Below are 20380 nucleotides of genomic sequence, written 5' to 3' on the forward strand. Positions count from 1 at the left end.
GCAACATATTAATGTACATTTGTGCCAAATTTGGTGCTTGTATCACAAAATGCACAACAGGTTTGCTATGCTGCTACACTAGGATGCCCTTCCTGACGCCAACCCTTTTTGCCGCCTTTAACGACAAGCAGGGAATTACCAGTGAACTGGTACTCAATTTGCCGACCTCGGAAGGATGACAGGCTGAGTCAACCCCCCCTGGCGTTAATTCAGCGATTGACCAGGATTCGAACCCAGGATCCTAGGATCCTAAGCCGGCACCCTAGCCGCTAGCCCAACACCAGGGACTGATGGGTCACCAGGGACTGCCACAAATGGGAGAAAGATGATATACCGTATATGAGCATTGAGTTGGGCAGTCGCCTGGATTTTGGGAGTTTCAGTTCACAAGGTTTGCTCTGAACTTACCTTAAAATGTAGTTAGAAATCTGATTATATTTAAACTTTTGATTTAATTTCTTGCTTCTCCACTCTCCCCCACCACCTTTCCTTTTCTACAACAGACAGTGTCCTTGTCGGAGACAAAGGATAGTGTGCTGGGTGGTGTGCTTCGTGTGCTACTGCACTCACTGGCGTGTAATCAGAGTGCACAGTATCTTCAGCATGCCTTTGCGACACAGCGTGCCCTCGTCTCACGTGTGAGTTATGAGGAGAAAAAATAGTCATTGTGGTTCCTGCACACCTGGACATAACTCTTTCCTGTTCAAATTTTATCACAAAGTAGAAAATATATTTTATGGAGAAATAAACCTCTTTCAAAAACACCTTAACATTCTGTTATGTTACAGCTTGAATTTAAAATGGATTAAATGAAGATTTTATTTGTCACTTTCGATACATAAAACCCCACAAGGAACAAATGGATTTTCTGTTTTTCTTTTTACATATACAGTCGCGGCTAAAAATATTGGCACCCTTGCACTTTTTTCAAATAATTCACCATTTGTTCGAGAAGATTGTTGAAATTAAAAACCATTTTTGTATCCACATATGTATTTCTTTAGTTTGCAGTGGAGCAAAACAAAGAGCTGAAAAAAATACGAAATATTAGCTTATTCCACACAGAAATCCTAAAATGGCCCGGACAATATTATTGGAACCTTTCAGAAGTTAGAAATAATTAGATTTCAAGCAGGTGATTCTCCTTTAATGTGGAATTGAACTCACCTGTGGTGAGTTGCAGGTGCCTGCAATATAAAAATCACTCAGTCAACCAGTTTGAATAGAGAAAAGGAGTCATTCTGCTGTTTTGTGTCACTGTGTATCCCACAATGAGCATGGAGTAAAGAAAGAAAACCAGAGAATTGTCTGAGGAGGTCAGACACACGATTGTAGCCAAGCATGGACAATCTCAAGGCTACAAGTCCATCTCCAGAGACCTTGGTGTTCCTGCGTCCACCGTACGCAATGTTGTCAGGAAGTTTAAGGCACATGGCACTGTAGCCAACCTCCCTGGACGTGGCCGCAAGAGAAAACTTGATCGTAGATTGCAGCAAAGGATTGTTCGAATGGTGGAGAAAACACCATGATCGAAGCCAAACAGATTCAAGCTGACCTTCAGACACAAGGTATGACAGTTTCAACTTGTACCATCTGTCAGCACCTCAATGAAAGGATACCTAGGTGGACCCCACTGCTGCTGAGAGAGAGACATACAACAACACAACAACAGGCATTTTAAGGCCATTTTCCCTGCTAGAGCAGGGGTTAGCCTTGCGGTCCCCATGACGATCTTCTCCATTTTGCCCAATTTTCTGCATCTCCCCTTGTCAACCCCCTTGCCCGCATTTCTTCTTCAACCATCTTTAGCCAAGTCTTTCTCGGTCTTCCCCGTCCTCTACTTCCTTCTACATTCATTTCCATCACTCTTCTCAACCTGTCACTTTCATCCTTCCTCAACACATGACCAAACCATCTCAACCTGTTTCTCTTCACAGCATCCATCACAGGCTCTATTCCCATCATCTTTCGCAATTCATCATTTGTCTTCCTCTCTTCTTCATCATTCTTCTTCATCAAAATCATCATTTTCATCATTTGTCTTCCTTCCATCATTTGTCATCATTTGGCTAACCCCCGCTCCAGCAGCGAAAATGGCCTTAAAATGCATGTTGTTGTTGTTGTTGTTGTCTTCCTCTCTCTCAACGATACTCCACACATCCCCCGAACCATTCGCATTTCCACCCTTTCCAGCCTTCGTTGCTGCTCTACGTTCATTACCCATGTCTCGCTCCCATAAATCATAACACTTTTCAGACATGTAGCATACACCTTTCCCTTCAGCTTCAACGACACTCCCCTCCTCATCAGCACGCCACTCAGTTCCCAAAACTTCTTCCATGCACATCTCACTCAAGCAACCATTGCCGAGTCTGATCCACCTTCTCCATTCAGCATGTCTCCGAGGTAGCAAAATGTTTTCACACCTTCCAGCTTCACACCGTCTCCAAGATCCAACTCAACATTTCCTCCATCTGCAGCTCTCTCTGTGCACACCTTACATTTGAATGTAGCTGCCACACTGGTTAATGACCCTCTCAGACCACTACATATTTGATGAACCCACTCAGCGCACATTGTACATTGAATGGAGTTCACTCTGACACCCTTCCTGCACACAGCACACGGCCACTTCCCAGTTCTTTCCACCTCACCACATGCTTTACCACTTGCCATCACATTCTTTTCCGATATTCACCTTCAGACCTTTTGTCTCCATACATTCCTTCCACTTGTTCATTTTTTCCTTCAGTCCATCCATACTTTCCGCAATCAACACCAGATCATCTGCACACAACAACTCTCAAGGTAAACCCTCCTTTACGTTCTGAGCCAGCACCTCCATCACAGCTACAAATAGTAGTGGACTTAGTACCGACCCCTGATGCACTCCCACCTTCACCTCAAACTCACCACTGTTCCCGTCCTTCGTCCTTACAGCTGTGCACGCTCTTTTGTACATTGCCATCACTACTCTGATCAACCATTCCTCCACTCCTAACTGCCTCAATGCCCATGTCACTACTTCGCATGGAACCCTATCGAATGCTTTCTCCAGATCAACAAACCCAAGAAACAACTTCTTCCTCTTCTCCATGTACTTCTCCTGCAACTGCCTTGCAATAAAAAGCGCGTCTGTTGTTCCTCTTCCTGGCATAAATCCAAACTGCATTTCGTCGAGCTTCACTTTCTTCCTTATTCTCCTCTCCAACACCCTTTCCAATACCTTCATTCCATGCTCCAATAACTTTATCGCTCAGTACGAGCCACACTCTAGAGGGTCACCTTTCCCCTTGTATAGAGAGACGAGGGTACTCAGTTCCCAAGCCACTGGAATGCGGCCTTCTTTCACCACCAGATTACAGATCTCTGTCATTCTCTTAACACCCCCAACTTCCTGCTGCCTTCAACATATCTCCCACAACTCCCGTCGGCCCTCCCGCTTTTCTACTCTTCATTGATTTTATCGATTTATCGCCAAATCCCTGGTGTTGGGCTAGCGGCTAGGGTGCCGGCTTAGGATCCTAGGATCCTGGGTTCGAATCTCGGTCGATCGCCGAATTAATGCCAGGGGGGTTGACTCAGCCTGTCATCCTTCCGAGGTCGGCTAATTGAGTACCAGTTCACTGGTAATTCCCTGTTTGTCGTTGAAGGCGGCAAAAAGGGTTGGCGTCAGGAAGGGCATCCGGCCGTAAAACATTGCTTCAAAAAGGGGACCAAAAAACAACAACTACCACGGTCCCCGAAAAGGCCAACCCCCGCTTTGCGGGGAAAAATGGCCTCTAAACGGTGGTTTTTTTTATTTACTGATTTTATCGCTTCCTCAACTTCCTTCTCAGTTATCTTCTCTGCCGGTCCGAAAACTGGGTTACTCTCTATGTTGCCATCCCATTCATTCTCTGCATTCAACAGCATTTCCATATATCTCTTCCATCTTCCTTTAATTCCATCTCGGTCCACAACGATTTGTCCCACTTCATCCTTCAAGCAACTCACCCCCATCACATCACACCTCTCTTTCGCTATCTGCTAGGCAATCCTGAATACCGCTCTCTGACCCTCTTCCGAATCCAAGCGTTCTCCGAACATTTTCCTACATGCCTCCTGCGCCTTTGCTACCTCTTTCTTTGCAGCCTTCTTGGCTGCCTTATAACTTTCATGCTCTGCTTTTTCTGCCGCCGTACCCTTCACCTTCTGCCACTGCTTGAACTTCTTCCTCTTCTCGTCAATCCTCTTTCCAACTTCATCATCCCACCACCATGTTTCCGAGTGCCTCGGTGGTCCTTTTGTCCATCCACATACCTCAGCAACGGCTCCCAACAGACTATCTTTCATTGACATCCAACCACTTTCAAGCTCAACCACATCATCCTCCACCTTACTCAGCCTCTCTTTTAATGCCTCCCTTACTGCCACCTCTTTCAACCTCCACACCTTCATTCTTGGTTGGTACTTCACCCGCCAAGCTCTCCTCGCACCTTTCACCCTTATGTCGCAGACAACCACGTGGTGCTGTGAAACAGCCTCCTCCCCCGGGATCACCTTTGTGTCCTGGAGGTGCCCCCTATCTCGCCTACGCACCATCAGGTAGTCAACGGTTGTCGTCGGCCCACCGGACGTGTATGTAACAAGCTTATTATCCTCTTTCTGGAACTGAATATTACAAATCAACAAATCAGCTCCATCAGCAAACTCCAAAATCCTTTCACCTTCTCCATTTCTCACACCATATCCGTAACCCCCATGAACTCCCTCAAAACCGTCCATACTCCTTCCCACATGCCCATTTAGGTCTCCTCCTACCACAACAACTTCCTCATCTTTCACATTTTCCATCAGCTTCTCGATTGCACACCAGAACTTGTCCTTCTCTTCATCGCTCCAACCAACCTGCGGAGCATATCCCGAGATGACGTTCACCAAGAGCTTTCCAATCATCATTTTCACCATCATCAACCTATCACTCACTCTAGTCACACTCACCACACTGTCTACAAACTCTTCAGAAAACAGGACACCAACACCATTCACGCCCTCCGGGCACCCTTGCCACACAAACTTGTATTTCTGTCCCTGCCTGCCCTTCACCATTCTCACACCACTTCACTTCCATCTCGTCTCTTGCACACAACATATGTCCACTCTTCTTCTGACCAATACTTCCACCACTTCTCCTGATCTCCCTGTCATTGTCCCTACATTCCATGTCCCAAACCTCAGAAACCGATCTCCACTTTGGGCATCAGACGTTTCGTCGTCATAAATGGAATGATTTCCACCCTTGCTTCGATCGGGTTCCCCACCTTGAGTTTTGACGAGAGGGAGTGGGGTCCCCCATGGGGTACTTCGGGCTGTACCCTGCCCATACGTAGTTGTAATTGTCATGGTTCTCTTTTTGAGGCAATGTTTTTTCTGGTCGGATGCCCTTCCTGACGCCAACCCTTTAATTCGCCTCTTACGACACGCAGGGATACGGTGTACCTATTCTAAACCGGGGTACACACCGGGTGAGAGAGAGACATACGAAAGCCCAAATGGAGTTTTTCCAAAACACTCCTGAACAAGCCAAAATCCTTCTCGGAGAATGTCATGTGGAAAGATGAGACCAAATTAGAGCTTTTTCGAAAAGCACATCATCTTTATGTTTACAGAAAACAAAATGAAGCCTTCAAAGAAAAGAACATCTTCCCTACAGTCAAACATGGAGGAGGTTCAGTGATGTTTTGGGGTTGCTGTGCTGCCTTTGGCACTGGGTGCCTTGAAAGTGTGCATGACATCATGAAATCAGGAGATTACGAAGGCATTTTGGAGTGCAATGTTCAACCCAGTGTCAGAAAGCTGTGTCTCCGTCAAAGGTCATGGGTCTTGCAGCAGGACAATGACCCCAAACACACTTTAAAAAGCACCCAGGAATGGTTCAAGACAAAACGCTGGACTGTTCTGAAGTGGCCAGCAATGAGTCCAGATCTAAATCCCATTGTACACCTGTGGGGAGATCTGAAAACAGCAGTTGGGAGAAGGCACCGTTCAATCTGGGAAAACTGGAACAGTTTGCACAAGAAGAGTGGGTCAAACTGTCAGTAGAGAGGTGTAGGAAGCTCATTCATGGCTATAGGAAGCGCTTGACTGCAGTTATTTTGTCCAAATGCTGTGCTACGAAATATTAAGTCCAGTGTATCAATAATTTTGTCAATTCTATTTCTATTTATTTTATTATTTATAAGGATATATTAAGTTCTGAATCAAAAACAAAGGTTCTGTAATATTGACAGTGAAATAAAGAATTGTGGAGACCAAATACTTTTGAGAATGTCAACTTATTTTAAGGGAAGATTGTGAGTTATTTGAAAAAAGTGTAAGCGTGCCAATATTTTTGTCCACGACTGTATAAACTTAAACATATACACACATACACTTTCATACACACTTTCCTTTACATGTGACCTTTTAAATCGTGGTCTCAAAAAGACCCGAGTAACCTCTCAGGAGCCATCCTGAAATGTAGGTGAAGCGGTGGCTTGTAGCATGTCTATCAAATTTAGCGTCATGTCATTTTCGGGTTGGAAGCGTTTTTTCTGGTGTTTATGTGTGTGTATGTATATATATATATATATATATATATATATATATATATATATATATATATATATATATATATATGTATGGACTCCGACATTTGTGGGAGCCACCTTTGAGAATGCCACAAATCTTGAATCTGAATCCGCGAATGTGGGGGCATTGTTTGAATGGGAGTTTTTAAAAAAAAATTTTTTTTTTTTACTACATTGTCTATCATCGTGGAAGAGCTATGACATAGAACAAATCATGACATAACATAACAAAGGAAACAACAGGAGAAAGGGGAAATGCCAACAGCAGGGTGGAGGGAGAAAATAGACGAAGACGGCTAAATGAGGGATGCAGGTAACCCAAAGGATCCAAAGGGTGGACAAGATGGACACATAAGCAAAATGGTTGGGAGGGGTGGGGTGGTTTAACTTGTGTAGAAAAGATCATGATTTTGGATTTGGGATAACTTGAGATGGTGGTGACCAACTCTCTTGAAAACCTGGAGAGAAGAATGAGGTTGAAGAGAGTATGGAAGGTAGTTCCACAGGTGGGGGAAAAAGAGGAATAAATGAGTGGATGTGAGGAATGGTTCTGGGTTTAGGCAGGTTCATTTGGAGGGGGTTGCTGGTGGACCGCGTGTGTCCTGCAGGTACCTGAGGGTGCCAATGCACAGAGAGGGCATTTGTCCACACATCTCGCTCTCTTCAGTGTTTTCTTGCAATATTTATCTAATGTCCTGCCCTTCTGTTCCACTCATTATCAACTGTAAACTGCATTAATTATCTATAAAATTTGTTTTCATTCCTTTGCCTTTGCTGTCCGGCTGATGCATCGGTTGTGGCGATGCATGATGTGTGCTCAGTTCCCAGAGCTGCTGTTTGAGGAGGAGACTGAACAGTGTGCAGACCTGTGTTTACGTCTACTGCGTCACTGCTGCAGCAGCATAGGATCCATCCGCACCCACGCCAGCGCCTCCCTCTACCTGCTCATGCGGCAGAACTTTGAGATAGGAAATGTGTGTGAGACGAGGATCGAAACATGTCGGCTTCTTTGCAGCGACATTCGACACACTGCATACATGGCCAATCCTCCAATCATTAATTTGACAATTATCACAATTTCATCTTTTTTATGGTTTCACAAAAGGAAAGTTTGATCCAGGAAGGAGCCATTAATTCCATGATGCCCATGTCAAATCTGCACCCCTCCTGCAGGTAGTGCCAATTATACAGCTAACCTCAACTCGTGAATTTGGCCTGGGTACCAACACACCATGGCCTACCTTTTGTGAAGGATACCTTGGAGCTTTAACATCTACGACCGAAACACTGATGGAAGCACCCTACATTTGGCATTTGGCTACCCATCAAAATCCAGACTAGATACCACAATGCGAGCACCACGCCAACTGTGGCATATTGCTGCAATTAAAAGCAATATACCACAGTATACAGAGCCACTGACCGTTGGTCTTCATGGCTCGTGAAGTTGAGAAGTAGTTCCATAAATTGTTGTGAAATCAAACTCAGATCTCTTCCAAGAAATGAGGCTTTATTGAACTATTTCTCTACCCATTCCTACAACACAAGAATGCAGATTATTAGTTCCATAAAGAAAGCAATCAAAGCATACATCTCCTTCTAGTTTCCTGCAAGCAAGCATTTCCTGTTACCAAAGCAAGCAAGTCTTTGGGTACAAAAAATGATTGCATAACAACTTCTCAGAGGAGGGAGAAGATAAAAGCAGAAAGTAAGCGAATCAAAACAACATTGGTTGGGTGGGAAAGGGTGGGGATGGTGGATATTCAGAAGTTAATACTTTTATTGTAATTTTGTTTAAAAAACGTTTGTTTCTGATTTTTTTTTTATTCTCCCCTTTTTGACTTTGTTGATCATATTGATGAGAATGTGCATTTAAGACATGACTGATGCGCTCCTTTCTTTTGCCCCAGCAGAACTTTGCTCGAGTTAAGATGCAGGTTACCATATCTCTTTCCTCACTCGTCGGGACGTTCCAGAGCTTTAACGAGGAGCATCTTCGCCGCTCATTAAAAACCATTCTGACCTACGCTTCTGAAGATCTGGAGCTTCAGGGAACCACTTTCCCAGATCAGGTGAGTGAGCTGGTACAGCTTAGTCTCATTTAAATCCCCTCATCACAATCCCCAAACTACTTTTGAGGTTTTGACCCATTTTGGTAAATGTTGCCTGTCTGGGCAGACATGTCTCTTTGTTGGATGTTCTGAGTGCTGTTACCTCGACAGGTGCAAGATCTGGTGTTTAACCTTCATATGATCCTGTCGGACACAGTCAAGATGAAAGAGCATCAGGAGGACCCAGAAATGCTTCTGGACCTTATGTACCGGTATGCCGCTATGCATCATCTCTCACACTCAGATGGGTTTTGTTAACCATGTGATTACATTTTCTCAAGCACCTGGTCCCTTACGTATGGGGGTGGGCTACTGTTTACACACACCTTTTCAACAAAGCAGGGCAAATGTCACAGGCAAATAATAATCAAGTTTACACAGAGAATTGATGGAGAGGTATCTTCACATTAAATTGGCCGAGGTCTGTGGCCCTTCTTTGATTGGATTGGATTTTGTGTGGGAAAATGATTGCCAATTGGACTTGTGGGGGGTACTTCTCAGTGGGGTCAGAACGTTTACCATTAATGAGTGGAGAGGTGAGTCGGTGATGGTGTGAGGCATGGTAGCGCCCGTGAAAGAGGAGAGGCAGGAAAGAGGAGAGGCAGGCGGTGACCTGACAGCAAGATGCCATCCCTGATTGTGGAAGCACCAGCTATGGAATATGCCTGCACTCCAGCCACATGTCAGATCAGCATCAATGTTGGGTTGTAGGGGAGGGAGCGTGGGGGTAACGGTTCCTAACCCCCAAATGTTTCTTCCCCTGAGACAATTTTCTTTTGTCCATTTACCTTTGCGTTGTGTTTCACCTTCTGCTGTTGGACAACTCCTGGATTATTATAAACATCATCACATTTATTTATTATTTATAGTGTTCCACAATTATGTTGTTAAACTTTTCTTATCACCAATGCTGTGTGGCTGTGTTAACTGTCCTCCACATCGTGCTTGCTGCCAATCAGACCATGATTTAAATTAAGTAAATGTAATCTTTAAATCCACTCAGTTATTTGATCCCCATATAAGGATCTCTACTTACCTGGCACTGCCTAACATCATTCGGGACACCAGGTGGGTTTGGACATTTGTTCATGAACCATACATTGTAAAGGAAAATGTTTGGATGGCATTTATTTCTTATTTTATTGCTTTTATTTAAGACGATCCCTGTATAAGTATCGCTGTATAAGTACCCCTGTATACGTACCCCTGTATAAGTACCCCTATATAAGTACCCCTGTATAAGTACCCCTGTATAAGTACCCCTGTATAAGTACCCCTGTATAAGTACCCCTGTATAAGTACCCCTGTATAAGTACCCCTGTATAACTACCGCTGTATAAGTATTGCTGTGTAAGTACTCCTGTAGAAGTACTCCTGTATAAATACCCCTGAATATGTACCCCTGTATAAGTACCATTGTATAAATACCCCTGTATAAGTACCCCTGTATAAGTACTCCTGCATAAGTACCATTGTATAAGTACCCCTGCATACATACCACTGTATAAGTACCCCTGTATATGTACCTCTGTATAAGTACCCCTGTATACATACCCCTATATAAGTAGCCCTGTATAAGTACCCCTGTATAAGTACCCCTGTATAAGTACCCCTGTATAAGTACCCCTGTATAAGTACCCCTGTATAAGTACCCCTGTATAAGTACCCCTGTATATGTACCCCTGTATAAGTACCCCTGTATAAGTACCCCTGTATAAGTACCCCTGTATAAGTACCCCTGTATAAGTACCCCTGTATAAGTACCCCTGTATATGTACCCCTGTATATGTACCCCTGTATATGTACCCCTGTATATGTACCCCTGTATATGTACCCCTGTATATGTACCCCTGTATATGTACCCCTGTATATGTACCCCTGTATATGTACCCCTGTATAAGTACCCCTGTATAAGTACCCCTGTATATGTACCCCTGTATATGTACCCCTGTATATGTACCCCTGTATTTACATCTTTGATGTGAATCAAATAGAGCGAAGCTGAATTTTTACTGAAGGCATGAAGTATTCCATGGTGCTTTGTAAGAGATCACCACCACCTCACGACACTATGACAAAAGCACCACATGACCACCCAACTTGTCACGTAGTCTACTACTGGTTCAATCTCTTAGTTTGGGTTGGCCTGCTTAGCATTTTAACTGAGCACTTGGCTCATGATGGTCATGTGGAGCTCATGATGATCCAGGTTCAAATCTGTCTGTTGTTGACTCGTGCCTTTTTAATTCATATCTCCTCAGACCTGCGTGAATGTGTGATATGTGCAAAAGCTCATGCATGAGCCTTAATTCACACTATAAATGTTTTATGAAAGCCACAGTTTGCATGAAAGACACAACTCTTCATTATGATCTTCATATTTGCATTGCTTGATTTACTGATGAGAGTTTTTATGGACATGTAGAACAATATATGCTCATCATTCCCACAGCATTGCCAAGGGCTACCAAGCATCCCCAGACCTGCGCCTCACATGGCTGCAGAACATGGCTGGGAAGCACGGGGAGCGTTCCCAGCATGCGGAGGCCGCACATTGCCTGGTACATGCTGCTGCCCTCGTAGCAGAGTACCTGTCCATGCTCGAAGACCATCGTCACCTTCCAATTGGCTGCGTCAGCTTTCAGGTGCTCAGGCTGTAGTTGCCAGGTTGAAAGTTCTTTGCCAGGCAACTACAAACTGTACAAGTTATAAACTGCTGTAACCTCTTCCAATAACCTCACCGGTGATTCGTTCATTCAGGATTGATCAATTGGGAATTATTAAGTCGATAACAGTCACCAGATTTCTGCTAATTTGGGCATTTTTTGCTACTTGCCTCCAAATTGAAGGAACAACTGACACAGAAGTGTGATGTAAAATGATGTGATTTCTATTTTTCATGTCTGATTTTTCAACACACACTGCACTGTTAGAATCAAAGGCATGCAGATGTTTTTGTTCTTTATTCCGATTGGTGTTTCTTTGGAGATTGAGAAATGTTCTGTGATTAGTTGTTGTGTGAGAGACAAATTGACATGAAATCATCATTAGTCATCATCTATCCCCTGACCTCACAGATCATTGGGGCACCATGCTGCCATTCCAATGAGCAAATAGACCCGGTGTGCCCATCTCCTCTCTAGGCCTAGTTCAGGTAGCAATTTGGCATTCCCAGCTTGTGAAGGACCAATCCAACAGTTTCTAATTGAGTCAAGAATTCCACCCAGAATAGACAACTCGGAGGCAAGTGTGCTGCCTTTGAACCACCCTGTTGGGCACTTAGAGCTTATACCTAAGCCAAAATAGTGAATTGATGGTTCCAATTTATGACAGGTGGATAACACATTAACTAACAAGAAAAAGAGCAATCAGAGAATGCAAACCCTCACCAGGATGTATTTACAGTGTTTTTAAGGCTTATGTGTTAAAACAAATATGGCGGCTGAACCATGTGACCGATTACGTCATCATTTTTTTTTTCTCCACCAGTTTATGCCGACATGGCGCTCAAGAAATTTCATCTTGATTGGATGAAGTTTTGTACTTGTCGAATTATGACGTCATAATGGAGGCACCTATGACATCATCACGAACATATTTTATTCCCCATGGAGAGTTCTTTACAATGAGCCATGTCTCAATATTTCCTATTCAGCACTTTCGGAGATATAGAGGTGCAAATTTTTTCAGTTTATCCAAGATGGCGGCCGAATCACGTGACCGATGACGTCATCATTATTTTTTTCTCCACCAGTTTATGCCGACATGGCGCTCAAGAAATTTCATCTTGATTGGATGAAGTTTTGTACTTGTCGAATTATGACGTCATAATGGAGGCACCTATGACATCATTAACATATTTTATTCCCCATGGAGAGTTCTTTACAATGAGCCATGTCTCAATTTTTTGCTATTCAGCGCTTTCGGAGATATAGAGGTGCAAATGTTTTCGGTTTTTCCAAGATGGCGGCCGAACCACGTAACCTATGACGTCATAATTATCATTAAAAAAATTATACAGGTAGAGTTGCACCTATGGTGAAAATTTCCTGTCAATCGGACCAACTGTTGCAGAGAAAATCATTTTTATTCTGTGCGGACAAACAGACAAACAAACGGACTCAAATGCAATACCCTCTCCTCTGACGAGGGTAATAACAGTTGTCATTTTGAATGGAATGATTTTGCAGTACACACACAAATAAAAGGTTGTTGTGCAGGTGAAGACACTGCAGGAGATACTCCAGGGTGTAATCGTTAGACAAGGGAGGTACAGAGACTGTGGGCGGACGATATAATGAACAGTAACCCACATGCAGGATGGGAACAGGCCCTTTTAGAGATGAAGAAGCATAATCAAGAAGATAAATGAGGGAGTCTGGTACGTCATTTGTCAGGAAGTTTTCCAAAGGGAACACTAATTTGGGTAATGATGAAACAATTTGACAGGAGAGAGGTCAAGACAGAACTTTGACAATGAATGTTGGAGCATGGATAGTCAAGGTTAGAGCAGAATGAGGAGATAGACAGTGATGGGGGAGGCAGCAGAGCATGAGCGATAGGAAGTGGTGGCAGCTTTTTTTTTGCATACAATGTCTGGGCTCGTGGAAGAGCTGGGACACAGAACAGATCAAGACACAACATAAAAAAGGGAACAGCAGGAGAAAGGGGAAACAGCAACAGCAGCACAGAGGGGGAAAGCAAGGGATGAACAAGATGGATACGGAAGCAAAGTTTTTGGAGTGGTGGTTCAACGGGTGTAGAAAAGATCACTTGATAATTTTGATGATGGGATATTTGATGGGGGGTAGCTTGGGACCAAAGCAAGCTTGGGAGGAAGATTTATTCTCCCAACTATAGATGGAGGCCCTCAATGTCAGACATGAGATCAGGGCCATCTCTAGACATATATCCCCGAGCTTTTGATACAGGGGCATCCTGCTTTACTCTCCAAACTCCCTGCCTATGGCATTCAATGCCAACTCCAATCTTGGGTTATTGCCTTCCTCTACTCTCGTAGCCAACTCTCCTTCTTTAGCACACCTGAACTATCCACCTACAAGGCTTTCATCCACAGCATGATGGAGTAATGCCCTCCCCTCTGGGATGGCAACCCTGCCTCACAACTTGGTCAGATTGTCGGTGTGGGAAGCAAGGCTCTAAAGATCGTTGGAACCATCCATGATGAAGCTGAGTCTATGGGCCTATCACTTCACCACCACAGACGTATCGGTCGATGGTCTCTTTGTCTTCTATCTCCTCCTTTCTGGTCTTGCACCCTCTGCCTTCTTTGTGCTTTGTGTGTTTCCGGATCCATCTTATCCACGCCCTGCATTCCCCCCTACTCCTCATCACTACCTGTATTCCGTGTTGCCTGTCGATCGCCATCTATTTTGTCCCTCATCCCTGCTGTTCGCATTTCCACCTTCTATTTCTGATATTGCTTTTGTTCTGATCTGTTACATCCCGGATCCGTTCTATGTACTCAAAAACGTTCACTCTGCATACAAAATGGTGTACTTTGTGGCACTGCAAGGTTCCTGGTTCTCATTTTCATTTTCACTGCCTGTATTCAAGCAGGAAACATAATTATGGATATTTGTTCACCAGCACTTTACAGACGAATTTCATTAAATATTATTCATTCACATACATTGACTCAGTAAGTTAACAAACTGTTTGCCTTCTACAAACAAAAGTTTTGGTCAAATTTGATATGGCATCCTAGTGTCTGTCTTCTTATTACCTACACCACTGCATGTGGATGGAAGTTATGTTTTCACACCTGTTGGTCTGTCTGTTTGTCTGTCTATTTGTCTGTTTGTCTGTCTGATTGTCTCTTTGTTTGTCTGATTGTCTGTCTGTTTGTCTGTCTGTCTGTTTGTCTATTTGTCTATGTTTGTCTGGCTGGCTGTCTATTTGTCTGTCTATTTGTCTGTCTGTTTGCCTGTCTGTTTGCCTGTCTGTTTGCCAGTCTGTTTGCCAGTCTGTTTGCCTGTGTTTGCCAGTCTGTTTGTCTGTTGGTTTGCCTGTCTGTTTGTTTATCTGTTTGCCTGTGTGTTTGCCAGTCTGTTTGTCTGTCTGTTTACCTGTCTGTTTGCCTGTCTGTTTGTCCACCTGTTTGTCCATCTGTTTGTCTGTCTGTTTGCCTGTCTGTTTGCCTTTATGTCTGGCTGGCTGTTTTCTGTCTATTTGTCTTTCTATTTGTCTGACTGTTTGCCTGCCTGTTTGCCTGTCTGTTTGCCTGTCTGTTTGCCTGTCTGTTTGTCTGTCTGTTTGTCTGTCTGTCTGTTTGCTTTTATGTTTGTCTGTCTGTTTGCCTGTATGTTTGTCTGCCTGTTTATCTGTCTGTTTGTCTTTCTATTTGTCTGTGTGTTTGCCTGTCTGTTTGCCTGTCTGTTTGTTTATTACTTGCAAAATCGAAGATTTTTCAAGTATATTGATCGGTTGCGTTTGTGGTTCTGTCTGTCTGTCTGTCTGTTTGTCTGTTTGTTACTTGCCGGAAAAGAATCCGGCAAGTATGTTGATCGGTTGGTTTGTCTGTTTGTCTGTCTGTCTGTGCGCAGTACTATGTCTACATCGTTGCACCTAGAATCGCCAAACTTTACACACATATTTTCTTGCCCTGGAATAGACTGTGCCCAATTTTTAACTCTCTCGGTCTCCATTATGACGTCATAATTTGATAATTCGACAAGTACAAAACTTCATCCAATCAAGATGCAATTTCTTGAGCGCCATGTCGGCATAAACTGGTGGAGAAAAAAAAAGAATGATGACGTCATCAGGCACGTGGTTCGGCCGCCATCTTGGAAAAACGGAAAAACTTTGCACCTCTATATCTCCAAAAGTGCTGAATAGAAAAAATTGAGACATGGCTCATTGTAAAGAACTCTGCATGGGGAATAAAATATGTTAATGAGGATGTCATAGGTGCCTCCATTATGACGTCATAATTCGACAAGTACAAAACTTCTTCCGATCAAGATGAAATTTCTTGAGCATCATCAAGGAATAAATTAGTTTAGAAAACAAATGTGATGACGTCATCTGTCACGTGGTTCGGCCGTCATATTTGTCCAAAATGGCCGATAAAAAAGTACATTCCGGCAAGTCCTCGGTCTCTGACCGATTTTTCATCTGTTTGTTACTTGCAAAATCGAAGATTTTTGAAGTATATTGATCGGTTATGTTTGTGGTTCTGTCTGTCTCTGTTTGTTTGTCACCGGCCTACAGGTCACAATTTTCAACCGATCTTCACCAAACTTCACCAAATGGTAGAGTTGGTCAAATGCCAGAAGCCTATTGTTTTTGGGGTCAATAGGTAAAAAGGTCAACATAGGCCAAAGGTCACCAACTTTGCTAAATTTCTAAAATCCTCAATTTTCATCCGATTGACTTGAAATTTGAAGACCACTTGCATATCTGGTCACTGAATTCAACCACCAAGCATTTTTGAGGTCAACATAGGCCAAATGGTCAACATAGGCCAAATTTCTAAAATCCTCAATTTTCATCGAATTGACTTGAAATTTGAAAAGGACTTGCATATCTCGTCACTGAATTCAACCACAAATTATATTTTAGGTGAACATAGGCCAAAAGGTCAACATAGGCCAAATTTCTAAAATCCTCAATTTTCATCCAATTGACTTGAAATTTGAAGAGGACTTGCATATCTGGTCACTGAATTCAACCACCAAGTATATTTGATGTCAACATAGGCCAAAAGGTCAACATAGGCCAAATGTCATCAACTTTGCCAAATTTCTAAAATCCTCAATTTTCATCCTATTGACTTGAAATTTGAAGAGGACTTGCATATCTGGTCACTGAATTCAACCACCAAGTATATTTGAGGTCAACATCAGCCAAAAGGTCAACATAGGCCACATTTCTAAAATCCGAAATTTTCATCTAATTGATGTGAAATTTGAAGAGGACTTGCATATCTGGTTACTGAATTCAACCACCAAGTATTTTTGAGGTCACCATAGGCCAAAAGGTCAACATAGGCCATCATGTATCATGATGGCCTATGTTGTCAGCGTTTTGTCAGCTCTTTCACGAGCCTCGATTCAGTATACAAAAAAAAAAAAAAAAAAATTGAAAAACTTTTGGGGGAGGGCGGATTTTGCAAGTATCGTGCTACGCATGACGTCTTCTTGTTACTTGCAAAATCGAAGATTTTTCAAGTGTGTTGGTCGGTTGTGTTTGTGACTGTTAGTTTGTCACCGGCCTACAGGTCACAATTTTCAACCGATCTTCACCAAACTTCACCAAGTGGTAGAGTTGGTCAAATGCCAGAAGCCTATTGTTTTAGGGTCAATAGGTCAAAAGGTCAACATAGGCCAAAGGTCACCAACTTTGCTACATTTCTAAAATCCTCACTTTTCATCCGATTGACTTGAAATTTGAAGACCACTTGCATATCTGGTCACTGAATTCAACCACCAAGAATTTTTGAAGTCAACATAGGCCAAATGGTCAACATAGGCCAAATTTCTAAAATCCTCAATTTTCATCCAATTGACTTGAAATTTGGAGAGGACTTGCACATCTGGTCACTGAATTCAACCACCAAGTATTCTTGAGGTCAACTTAGGCCAAAAGGTCAACATAGGCCAAATTTCTAAAATCCTCTATTTTCATCGAATTGACTTGAAAATTGAACAGCATTTGCACATTGAGTCACTAAATAGGGAAACTAACTATTTTTGAGGTCAAAAGGTCAAAGGTCAACTGAAGGTCAACCTTCCAAAATCATCATTTTTCATCTGAAAAATCTTCACTTTTCATCCTGTTGACCCGAGCTTTGATCAAGATTGTAAATTTTAAACTTCATGAAATGGACAATTTGCTGTATCAATGGTAAACTTTTGGGGGAGGGCGTATTTTGCAAGTATCGTGCTACGCATGACGTTTTCTTGTTTGTCTGTTTGTTTGTCACCGGCCTACAGCTCACAATTCAAAACCGATCAGCACGAAACTTCACCAAGTTGTATAGGTCGTCCCAATTTAGAAGCCTATTGTTTTTTGGGTCAAAAGGTCAACATAGGCCAAATGTCATCAACTTTGCCAAATTTCTAAAATCCTCAATTTTCATCCTATTGACTTGAAATTTGAAGAGGACTTGCATATCTGGTCACTGAATTCAACCACCAAGTATATTTGAGGTCAACATCAGCCAAAAGGTCAACATAGGCCAAATGTCTAAAATCCTCAATTTTCATCCGATTGACTTGAAATTTAAAGAGGACTTGCATATCTGGTCACTGAATTCAACCACCAAGTATATTTAAAGTCAACATAGGCCAAAATGTCAACACAGGCCAAATTTCTAAAATCCTCAATTTTCATCCGATTGACTTGAAATTTGAAGAGAACTTACATATCTGGTCACTGAATTCAACCACCAACTATTTTTGAGGTCAACATAGGCCAAAAGGTCAACATAGGCCAAAAGGTCAACATAGGCCAAAAGGTCAATATAGGCCAAATTTTTGAAATCCTCAATTTTCATCCAATTGACTTGAAATTTGAAGATGACTTGCATATCTGGTCACTGAATTCAACCACAAATTTTATTTTAGGTGAACATATGCCAAAAGGTCAACATAGGCCAAATTTCTAAAATCACCAATTTTCATATGATTGACTAGAAAACTGAACAGCATTTGCACATTGAGTCACTAAATAGGGAAACTAAATATTTTTGAGGTCAAAAGGTCAAAGGTCAACTCAAGGTCATCCTTACAAAATCATTTTTCATCTGAAAAATCGTCACTTTTCTTCCTGTTGACTCGAGCTTTGATCAAGATTGTCAATTTTAATCTTGATGAAATGGACAATTTGCTGTATCAATGGAATTTTTTTTTTCTTGGGGGTGGGAGCGGATTTTGCAAGTATCGTGCTCTGCATGACATCTTCTTGTCTGTTTGCCTGTCTGTTTGCCTGTCGGTTTGCCTGTCTGTTTGTTTATCTGTTTGCCTATCTGTTTGTCTGTCTGCTTGTCTGTCTGTTTGCCTGTCTGTTTGTCTGCATATTTGTCTGTTTGTTTGTCTGTCTGTTTGCCTGTATATTTGTCTGCCTATTTGTCTGTGTGTGTGTCTTTCGGTTTGTCTGTCTCTTTGGCTGTGAGCAGGATATCTCTAAAGTTATGGACGCATTCAGGCGAAGCTTGGTGTAAAAGTTTGGTGCTTTTCAATGAAGAATTGATTCGATTTTGTTGAAGATCCAAATCCAGATCTGGATATGGGAATTTTAAAAGTAAATCTTCACCGTTGAGAAATGGGGCCAAACATGATATATGGCACGATATCTCAAAACTTTGAGGATGGATTTTAGCAAAACTAGGTGGATGCGTTGGTTAGGCAGCAAGAACAAGTCGATTAGATTTTGGTTCAATTTCGGATGAATATCCGGCCTATAAGTGGGATAGAAAACGTAACCTGTTCAGCACTGCAGAGGTTTGTGCTCTACTTGGTGCTGTCTAGTTACCATAGAGATTATATTTTTACACTTGATGATAGACACGAGTCATACGTTTCACAAGGTATTACTTGTGCCTTCCAATTTTGGGTTTAAGCAGACATTTTTATGTGAAAAAGGTGATATGTCAAGTGTCTGCTGGCTCATAGTGTTTTGATTTTGTCATTACATCAGAGCATCATGATTATTCTTTGACAGACCATTTCCTCAAATGTGCTGGAGGAGTCTGCCATCTCAGATGATGTGCTATCACCAGATGAAGAGGGCATTTGTTCAGGAAAGTATTTTACTGAAGCTGGGCTCGTGGGACTTCTTGAGCAAGCTGCAGCCTCCTTTTCCATGGTATGTTTTGTGGAATATAAAGACAAGTATTTGTACCATGATGGATTACATTTCACTAGCAACGGTACCCGCCCTACGGGCAGGGCTTTAATTGGGAGGCCCAAATTAAAAGGCAAAATATCAGAAATTGAAGGCTTTTTTTATTTTAAACGATTCATATAAACATCCGTTGAATCATATCACACGCAAATCATCAAAATCTAAACAGTACATGGCGCCCATTTTGAAAAAAGATTTAATTCTGCAAAACGGAAGCAGCCACTACACGTCTTTCTCAGTCACACGTTTATGTGTGAAGAGTGCGCACCAAATCTGTAACACGGAAGCGGCCGCTACACCTGTTTCTCAGTCGCTTTGCACACGCCATGTTACTTCGGAGCCGCACGTTTATATAGGAGTTCGTTCGTCAGGAGTCGATCTACTCTCTCCTGGTACGTAGAATTTCAACAAAAGCCACATCACTGTTCATATCGGTAAATATTATTCCATCGTGTTTGGAAAAACTGGAAAATTGGAAAACTTTGAAAAATTGGAAAACCAATATGGCCTATTTTACTCCAGGGGGTCCTAGGATTACCCACCCAAAATATCGTTGCGATCGGTTCAGCCGTTTTTGCGGTACCTTCGAACGGACAGACGGACGGACATTTGGTGAATTATAGTAAGATGGTACACTGGTTCTGAAGTGTATATTGCCAGCGGGATTCTATCTGAATGCTGTGGAACATTTCCTCTTGTTTCATAATTTAATTTTCAATAAACAGCTGGCAGGATGCTCTAGAGGTATGCACACGCCCGAGCCGTCTAACCTGGGTTTGAATCTCA

The 20380-nt window shown here is 42.5% G+C and overlaps 1 protein-coding gene across 11 annotated transcripts in view; it reads left to right on the plus strand.

Annotated features, from left to right (window-relative positions):
• LOC137424966 (dedicator of cytokinesis protein 7) overlaps nucleotides 1-20380 on the plus strand; it is a 212011-nt gene that overhangs the window by 174901 nt on the left and 16730 nt on the right. For all 11 annotated transcript variants that reach the window (XM_068112899.2, XM_078773155.1, XM_068112932.2 and 8 more), the window contains exons 36-41: nucleotides 504-638; nucleotides 7433-7585; nucleotides 8525-8683; nucleotides 8834-8934; nucleotides 11175-11367; nucleotides 19412-19555. In XM_068112899.2, the coding sequence (XP_067969000.2) occupies nucleotides 504-638; nucleotides 7433-7585; nucleotides 8525-8683; nucleotides 8834-8934; nucleotides 11175-11367; nucleotides 19412-19555 (885 nt within the window). The remainder of the gene's footprint in view (nucleotides 1-503; nucleotides 639-7432; nucleotides 7586-8524; nucleotides 8684-8833; nucleotides 8935-11174; nucleotides 11368-19411; nucleotides 19556-20380) is intronic.

The sequence above is a fragment of the Myxine glutinosa genome, chromosome 1 (genome assembly GCF_964187855.1).
Source record: "Myxine glutinosa chromosome 1, kmMyxGlut1.1, whole genome shotgun sequence".
Taxonomy (NCBI): domain Eukaryota; kingdom Metazoa; phylum Chordata; class Myxini; order Myxiniformes; family Myxinidae; genus Myxine; species Myxine glutinosa.